The sequence below is a fragment of the Sinocyclocheilus grahami genome, unplaced genomic scaffold, assembly GCF_001515645.1.
Source record: "Sinocyclocheilus grahami isolate Dianchi unplaced genomic scaffold, SAMN03320097.WGS_v1.1 scaffold98.1, whole genome shotgun sequence".
Lineage (NCBI taxonomy): Eukaryota > Metazoa > Chordata > Actinopteri > Cypriniformes > Cyprinidae > Sinocyclocheilus > Sinocyclocheilus grahami.
The window spans coordinates 3700660-3710134 of record NW_015505277.1 but is presented as its reverse complement, the minus strand read 5'-3'; the positions used below and the strand labels follow the sequence as shown (position 1 = coordinate 3710134).

At 34.7% G+C, this 9475-nt stretch overlaps 1 protein-coding gene across 1 annotated transcript in view; it reads left to right on the top strand.

Annotated features, from left to right (window-relative positions):
* Positions 1 to 9475, top strand: part of LOC107588109 (oxysterol-binding protein-related protein 1-like) — a 21545-nt gene that overhangs the window by 1008 nt on the left and 11062 nt on the right. Inside the window, exons 2-12 of the mRNA XM_016276119.1 lie at positions 4441 to 4566; positions 4652 to 4737; positions 4854 to 4928; positions 5687 to 5798; positions 5899 to 5984; positions 6069 to 6213; positions 6522 to 6589; positions 6766 to 6810; positions 6936 to 7009; positions 7883 to 7946; positions 8051 to 8152. Coding sequence (XP_016131605.1) covers positions 4443 to 4566; positions 4652 to 4737; positions 4854 to 4928; positions 5687 to 5798; positions 5899 to 5984; positions 6069 to 6213; positions 6522 to 6589; positions 6766 to 6810; positions 6936 to 7009; positions 7883 to 7946; positions 8051 to 8152 — 981 coding nt within the window. The 5' untranslated portion in view covers positions 4441 to 4442. The remainder of the gene's footprint in view (positions 1 to 4440; positions 4567 to 4651; positions 4738 to 4853; positions 4929 to 5686; positions 5799 to 5898; positions 5985 to 6068; positions 6214 to 6521; positions 6590 to 6765; positions 6811 to 6935; positions 7010 to 7882; positions 7947 to 8050; positions 8153 to 9475) is intronic.

Sequence of the window (9475 nt, the reverse complement as noted above, 5' to 3'; positions counted from 1 at the left end):
CTGCAGCGGATTCATGCACAGGAAAGGCCCTTGGTGCAGACTCATGGATAGGAAAGGCCTCAGGGACAGACTCATAGGCAGGAGAGGCCACTGGGGCAGACTCGTGGTCAGGAGAGGACTCTGGAGCGCAGTGTGAAGCCCACACGCTCAAAATGGCGACCGCCATTACAGGAAGGGCAGGCAGAGAGGCTTTGGCGTAGCAGACATGACGTGAGCAGGCTGTGGCTTGGCAGACATGATGTGAGCAGACTTTGGCTTGGCAGGCATGACGTGAACAGACTTTTGGGAAGTGTCATGTTCCTCCTCCATGACACCTACAGTGAATGGTGAATTAGCCAGCAACAAGGCAAAGTCAATATATTTTTCCAGTGACCAACAAATCTTTCCCCCAGGCAACTGAGAACGAATGGGTTCATTTAAACCCACTCGAAAAATGTCCTTAAGGGCCACATCATTAAAAGCCACCAAATGGCACAGTCCACAAAAGTCCTCCACATAGTCCTCTATGGTCCGACTTCCCTGACGAAGGCTCAGAAGGCAAACAACTGCTGGGTTAATTTTTTGCTGGTCGTGTATTCTGTAACGAATAAGTCCACTGAAGGCGAGCGTAGTGAGAACCCAAGTGCAGTTTATTTACAGTGTGATCCAAACATCCAAACAATAATACGTGACTTGACTTGACATGAACAGACTTGACTTGACTTGACTAGGCATGAACAGACTTGACAAGGCATGAACATATTTATATATATATATATATATATATATATATATATATACACACACACACACACACAGTGATTTATGTAATTCATCTGGATTTTATTAGTTTTTTTTATATATTTTATTTTTGACTGCAGCTCATGACCAATAAACCCACTTCCTGATGAATACCTCCGATATTCGCAAGTAGATAAACTAAAAGATTCAATGTATAGAAACAATCTTCGATACTCTTCAGAAGGGTCAGCTAGTTTTATCGTTTTATGTCTCAGTTCTCATGAAGTCACTGCTCCGACAGATATGAAGCAATCAAATGCAGACAAGGTTGATCAAGTTGAACAGTCCTGGTGATGTTTTGCTCAGACAAGTTTGTATCAAGGCTTGAGAGGTCCAGAAAGTCACATGACAGTTGACTTCACTTTGTTCTTGCTGTACTGCTGGAGTTTATCTTCCATTAGCTCTCAAGTCATTTACAACCATTATAGACATAGAAAAGCACCGCGCTATCATAACTTTGTGGTGTAACAAGTTCTTTCCTAGAAATGACTGACCGTTCGCTCAGCTTTTGGAATTTGATGTATTCAGGTGATAGTGGAAACACTAATGCGCATCATTTGTAACTTTTTTTTTATTCACTTAAGTTGTGGGTTAGTCCAAGTTCAGCTCTTAAACGTATATTACATCTTTCTTTTAGCGTACTGACCTACATTCAGAACAAAGAAAGCTTTATGGTTTACCAAACGGTTATTGCGTTAAAGGGGTCATATGACGTTGCTAGAAAGAACATTATTTTGTGTATTTGGTGTAATGAAATGTGTTTATGCGGTTTAAGGTTAAAAAAACATTATTTTCCACATAATGTACATTATTGGTAGGGCTGCACGATTAATCGAATGCGATTGTCATGCGCATTTTGTTAAAAAACCGGTTCTGTAATCAGCAGGAAATCATCATCACATGCTTTCAGATGGAGCAGCATTTACTACACATAGCCGTAGTTCACTGACAAGTTACGAAAAAAATCGCAGACTATTTTATATGCGATTCTGAAATCATTCGCGATAATGACAATGCTCTGTGAAGTAAATGCTGCTCCACCTGAAAGCACGTGAAAATACCACATTTAATAACATATTTTTACTCCAAACTCACTTCATAACGTCAGTCGAGTGTTTGAAATAAATCCTTCTGTGAGATGATGTGGCTTCTTACATAGAATAAGGCAAGCAACATATTTCATAGTATTTAAGCAGTGATAAAGGCATTGCATTATAAATATACTTTATTTTAATGAAAATTATAATAATAAGAACTCAGATAAAACCGTATATTGCCGTAGTCGTGTGTTTATTAGTCACGTTGAATCAATGAAAGCAGTTGAATCTTCTGTTTATTCAGCTGCAGCGATAGGCATTTTCTGGGTTTCTTCTGCGAGGCGTATTTGGAGTTTCAGCGCGAGAGATGGCCTTTGGATGGAGATTTACTGCTGATCACAGAACCGTGCTTCACTGAAAGATACCCATGACAATCACAGCTTCTGTCGAATCGCGATCTCGATTCCATTTTGATTTATCATGCAGCCCTATTTATTGTTTCTCCTCTATGCCCCCCGTCGATTTTTACAAAGCTCATCAGGCTGAAAAGCGAGGTGTGCTCTGATTGGCCAGGTATCCAGTGCGTTGTGATTGGCCGAATACCTCAAGCGTGTGACAGAAATGTTACGCCCCTTACCATATTGTGATGCCCTGTTCGGCCGGAGCGACGAGACAAAAACATTAAAACCCATTATAAACAAGGCATTTGTTGCGTCCATTGGGGACATAATTACTGATTATAATGACTTATACTGTCTTTTTACGTGTTGCGTTGCATCTCGCTGCTTAAACATAAAAACATCTCTGCATTTGTGATCGGAGAAACGACAAACAACAAGCGCTACACTACACTGCTCAAAACTCGCGTTTGAATCATCAGTGGCAAATCCTTTAAATGTGAAAACGTACTTACAGGCTGTGAGTCAGCATTATTTGTCAGCATCATAGACCATATAGGGTCAGCATGCGCGCCGGGAAACGGGAACTGAATTCACCGGAACACCGGCATTGTAGGATACTCTCCAGGAAACAGTCCTCGCCCTCCATAAAATGCGCAGCACACATCTGAATATTTGGGTTGAACTGTTCTGGAACAGTGTTGTAAATACAACTTAACCACTGATTTCTAGTCGTGTCCTCTTTTGGAAGACCAAACAAAGTAGTTTCGCTTTCATAACGAAACACACAGCGTCTTCACGACATGACGGCGGCGGCAGCAACAATACTACAGCGAGAATAAAAGTTGCGCCTTCTTTCTTTGCGTGAACATTTGGGCAGCGCAATGCAAATCTTCCCACATCGTGATGTAGACATGTGGGGGCGTGTTAGAACGAGCCGTTTTAGGTAGGCGTGGTTGACTCTAAACTTTTATAAAGAATATCTCTTTGGATTTGAGACTTTAGTCTTTGCAACTTTACAGATCTTCTTTATGCACCAAGAGCTTGTAACACTCCAAAGAGAAAGGAAAAATTGAAATTGCATCATATGCTTGGTTGCTTCAGTGTCCAACATATTAACCCTATAAAGTCTGAAAACATAATGACAATAATAATTGTCATCAAATTTTTTTTTTTTTTTTTTTTTTTTTAAGTGGAGCAGTTTGATTCTTTAGGCGAAATCTAAAAAGAAAAAGCGTGCATATGTGTCTTTGTTGAGTATCAGGCTTTTTATTCTCATATCATAATAAGGATGTGGAGCTCATACTTGAGGGAGAAAAAACACCTACACTCTGAGGAAAGATATTAAATTTGCAGTTGCTGATCTTTATATGGCCAAAAAGTGAAGATGTAATTCTGATAGCTAATGTAAATCAATGAGATCTTTATAACAGTATAGCAGACACTTACATAAAACACGAATAAATATCAGTTGTCACTCGTGCAATTTAAATGCTTTGTTTACGATCAAAGCTCTGTCAGTTTTATTGTGAGGGAAAAAACATAATGCAATGCAATACAAAGATGCTTGAGAGATGAATGAATAAATGTTCCTCAAAAACATGATGCGTCATATTTGATCCTTGCATTTTAACGTGATTTATGGATACTCAAGTAACACCTGTTTCAGTCCAGCGGGTGTTCATCTTGAAATATTGCTAACAGTTACAGTACCTTCATAAGTTTCTCTTACATTTACGACATAAAAATCAGAAAAGATTTCACAGTTAAAAGACACGTGTATCATGAGCTGAAATAAGTTTTTAGAATGGACATTTTTAGAAAAGGCCTTTTACTTGCTAAAAAAGTATAAACTATCAGTCATATGACAGAAGGAATATAGTTTTGATCATGTTGATAATTTCCCTATCAAATATGATGCACTAGGCTTTATAGGGTTAACCTGCTTAGGATTTATTTTTGTCAGGTTTTCTTTGGTGCTTTTCCACCAGACCTTTATTATGAGGGTATTTCTGATGACGTCACTAAACGGTTCTGCTCTGTTTATGGCTTTTAAATGCTTTCCTCCAGTCTAAACAAGGAAATCACATGGCAGATGTTTCAAATAATCTGCCTTTATATATTTCCTGGAATATTAAATGACTTTTAGATACACTGCACTTACTCTGTTACTCAAGGCTCTGATTTATGGTTTTTAATGCTTTTTTAAAAAATTGTTCATAAAGTCATGGAGGAGCTGGACCCGGAGGAGCAGTTCCTCAGGGATTCTAGGAACGGCAACCTAGAAGGAATCCAAAAGCTTTTGATGTCCAAGATAAAGGAGGAGGCCAAAATCGACATCAACTGCAAGGGTAGAACACTTCATTAGGTTTCTATTGACCACTTGAATGTTTCTAGACATATTGGAGTACTTCTAACAGCGTTACGTTGTTTCAGGCAAGAGCAAATCTAATCATGGATGGACTCCTCTTCATCTGGCCTGCTACTTTGGACACAGAGATGTTGTTGAGGCCTTACTGAAGGTATCGATCATCTCAGCCTTTTATATTCTCATATATGTGTGCACTGGTATGTTTCAGAGTAGAATTTGCGCTTGGTATTTTAATGTTTAATTGTTACTCATCTGTGCTTCTTACAGGCTGGAGCAGATGTTAATTTGCCAAATAATGTCGGAGACACACCTCTCCATAAAGCAGCATTCACTGGGAGAAAAGTATGCATTAATGGTATCATACATGTTCATGCACTAGATATTAGATATTAGCTAGATAGACTGATAATCAGTTTGACTAATATAAAAAAAAAAAGAAATGCAGCCAACAATGGTATTACAGAAACATTTGTTTCCTGTATGTCTTTGATAATTGTAAACGTTTTTTACAGGTAAGTAATGTTTTAAATTAAAGATGTAAAATAAATTTGCAACCTCTGAGATCACAAATCAACTTGACATAATTAACAACAATAATTTAAAAGGAGAAATGTTGCTTTGGCGACGAGCTGGTTTATATATATATAAAAATTATGTTTATTTAATGTCAAGTAATGACATTTTTTTTATGGTTTTAATTGAAGTTATCTAATATTTTGATTACATTTGAATATTTTCAAATAATATAATTATTAATAATAATTTATAATGGTTTATCATAATAATATCATAATGATTTATGTTTTTATTGGTGTAGTCTAATAATCATTATCATCATCATTATTATTATTATTGTATCAAAAATTTAAAATAAATCAATTAAAAATCACACATTGTGCACATTGGCTATCGGTTAGCAGTATCGGTCATAAAAGGCATTTTTGGGCAATCTCTAATAGAAGTGCTATACTGTTGAGCCATATGAATGTGTGCAGCCTTAAATCACTGACATACAGTAACTACTCACCTGAATGGTAATACTGACTGGATACTGAAAGCCGAACGCTGATTGGACTCTGAATGCTGGTTTTGCGGTTTAGGAGGTTGTAATGTTGCTTCTTCAGTACGACGCTTGCGCTTCTGTCATCAATGGCATGGCCCAGATACCTAAAGACATTACCCAGAGTGCTGAGATTAAAAGCATGTTGGAGGGTAAGCGTGCTGAAAGTGCATGAAATCGTACTGAACGTGTTTTGGATAAAGTCTGCTGAATGATCACTAAATTATTACCATTCAATTTTTTACCTTCTAGCTGCTGAGAGGACTGAAGAGAGGAAACTAGAGGAGCAGCTGCTGGAGGCGGCGCGGGAAGGAGCCATATCTACCCTCACAAGACTGGTTACCTTGCTAACTACTTGTTGTTCTACCCTGTCGCTAAACCACTTTGAGCAGTTGTAATGTCTGATCTTGTTCTTCGTGTAGCTAAACATGAAGAAACCCCCAAACATAAGCTGCACAGACTTGTTGGGCAACACGCCGCTGCACTGCACCGCTTACAGAGGCCAGAAACAGTGCGCCGTCAAACTCCTGCAACACAAGGCCAACCCCAACATCAAGAACAAAATCGGTAGTGAGCTCCACCTTATTGTAGCGTCATGTTTCAAAGCATTCAACACTGTTGTGTTTGTCGCCAGGGCAATATTTTCTCAATCCGCTGTTGTTTTCATTGTTTTAGTTTCGTTACTGTCATAGTCATATTTTGACTATTTTAGTACAACTACAAATATATATGAAACATTACAATTATTAAAATAAAACAGAATAACGACATGAATTTTTTTTGTTTGTTTTATATTTGAATGACCTCTGACTTTTTGTGGTTGCCTGATACATGTTGATTAATTTTTTGCATTTTTGTTTCTCATTTGTTTTTAGATCAGACTGTTTTTGATTTGGCGAACGATGCAGAAATGAAGCAGATCATTACAGGAAATGTTATGAAAGTAGGTTAATTGGACAGTTCTGATGTAACGATGTCACAAAAATATATGTATTTCAAAAATACCTTGTCCATCACCATATCATAACACTGATGTTTTGCAGATTTTACACTTATTTATGATGGTGTAGCCTTTTTTTGTGAATTTGGTTTCATTGTTACGACACTTTCATCCTATAGGGTATGACGCGACATGTTAAAATGTTCGAGGGGCCTCTTTGGAAGGTATGCTTTATCAAAATCTATAACTATAGTAGACATATTTTGAAAAAGAATTTATTTGTTATTATTTATTTTTATTGATTTTCTTTTTTTTATGTATTTAATTTTCTTTTATATTTTTATTTCAGAGCTCAAGGTTTTTTGGCTGGCGCTCCTACTGGGTAGTTCTTCTGGATGGAGTCTTGTCATGGTACCCTAAACGGTGAGTATCTGCCTCTATTCCCAAAATGTGATGCTATAATTGAAATAAATGTATAATATATAATAGAATGTAATGATAGTAAAATTGCTGGAGTTAAAGACTCATTTTGCAAAATGTGCAGAGATAAATGTTGTAAAACTTCACATTTTTTGGAATGTTTCATATGTGAAGAAAATAAATACTGTAAAATTGTACATTTACAATATTTTTTTAACTCAAGGTCATAATATATAATAAAATGTAATGTTAAAAAAAATTGCTTAAAGACTTGTTTTGCAAAATCTACAGAATTTGTTTTTTATTGTAATGTTTCATTTTTTAATTTAATGTCATAATATATAATACAATTTTATGATAGCAAAATTGCTTAAAGTTGCTTAAAATTTGCAGAATTTTTCTTTGAAAACTGTTTTTATTGTAACGTTTCATCCTTTTTAGCTCAATATATGTATATATATATATATATATATATATATATGTGTATTTATTAGTATATATTTATTGGTGTCATAATAAATAATAAAATATGACAGTAAAATTTCTTAAATTAAAGAGTTATTTAGCAAAATTCAAAGAAATAAATATTTGAAAACTGTCGTTTTTTATTGTGAAGTTTCATCCTTTTTTTAAACCATCATGGTTATAATATATAATACAATTTAATGATAAATAAATTGCAAAAATTAAAGACTTATTTTGCAAAATTTGAAAAAAATAATTTATTGTAGTGTAACTCTTCAAGGTCATAATATATAATATTTTTTAATGATAGGAAATTACCTAAAAAAATGGATTTTCAAAATGTGCAGAAATAAATATTTGAAAACCTTTTTCCCAGTAACTTTTCATTCATTTTTTTTTTAACTCCTCAAGGTCAGATGCAGATTCAAACACTCACCGGCAAGGTTGCAAACCGCTAACACAAGCGCAGAGCTTGGTAAGATTCATTTGATGATTTATCAGCAATGAACAAAATGCTGATTCATGTTTTGTTGGATTGTTAACAGGATTTCTCAAACTGCTTTTCTTTCCAACTTTCAGATTAAAGCGAAAGATAACTGCTATTTCACAGTCAGGTGCTTTGATGACACTGTTCACCATTTCAAAGTGTCACAGAAGAACGACCCCGAATCCACCAGAAAAGTGAGATTCCTTTCAGTTTTGAGTTGATTAGCTGATTGGCATGTCACCATATTCTAATTTGTTGAGGTAGTGAATTGGTGGGTTTTTGTTAAATGTGAGCCAAAATCATCACAATTAAAAGAACCAAAGACTTAAACTACTTCAGTCTGTGTGCATTGAATTTATTTAATACACGAGTTTCACAATTTGAGTTGAATGACTGAAATAAATGAACTTTTCCACGACATTCTAATTTATTGAGATGCACCTGTATTCAGGGTCTAGACTTTGACATGTCAATAATACATCCACAGCGCCAAATACGCATAAAACGAGTGTGCCATGAAATACGTAATGTAATGCGTGTTGTAAAGATTGCGAGTAAAAACAAAAACAAAAGAAAAAGAAAAGCTTACAGCTGCATGAGTCGTGACTGTCACGTTAGCCTGATGGGACCAAACTCTCTTTGTGATTTTAAAACGTAAGACAGTACCCAGATTTGAAGACTACAGTAAGATTTAACTTCTACTGTTAATAAGATTTTGGTAGGCTACTATTAGATGGATAGCCTAAATGTCCTAATTCAGATTGGATACCTGTTTTTTTTTTTTATGGTATATCAAAAAGTGTATATTTTTTTGATGTAATTGTTGGTACATTTTACCAGTTTTTACCATACTTTCAAAACAAAAATTAAAATAGGAAAAATATGCAATATGAAAATAATTGAAGACAAAATGTGTTTTACATTTGGTTTTTAAAAAGCCTTTTTCCAAAAGGAATATCTGGAAAAAGGGGGGTCATCTTATAATCAGGGTCGTCTTATATTCGGGCCAATACGGTATATACTGTGTATATATATATATATATATATATATATATATAAATAAACTTTTAAACATACAGTGAAAACTTTTAAATATATATTACAAACATTTTATAATTACAGACAATGAGGCTATGACTAAAATTAAAATGAATAAAAATAAATACATAAGTTGAAATTGTTATTGTAATTGTTGTTCGGATCATGTGACAATGTTATATTAGCTGAAAAAGGTTGTATTGTTTACATAATTACAAAGATGAATTCTGGCACTGAAAACAATTTTTTTGTTCATTTTTAGTTAGGAAAGAATATTTTAGGACATTAAAGAGTTATATATAATAATATAATATAGTATACAATATAATTATATATACATTGTGCACTAAAATACATTATACCATAAATACACTGCATGATTTAATTAATAATAATATTATTTGCAGAAAATTATGGCGCTGCTGTCTACATTAAACATTGTAGAGATAACACAAAATTAATTATTATATATATATATA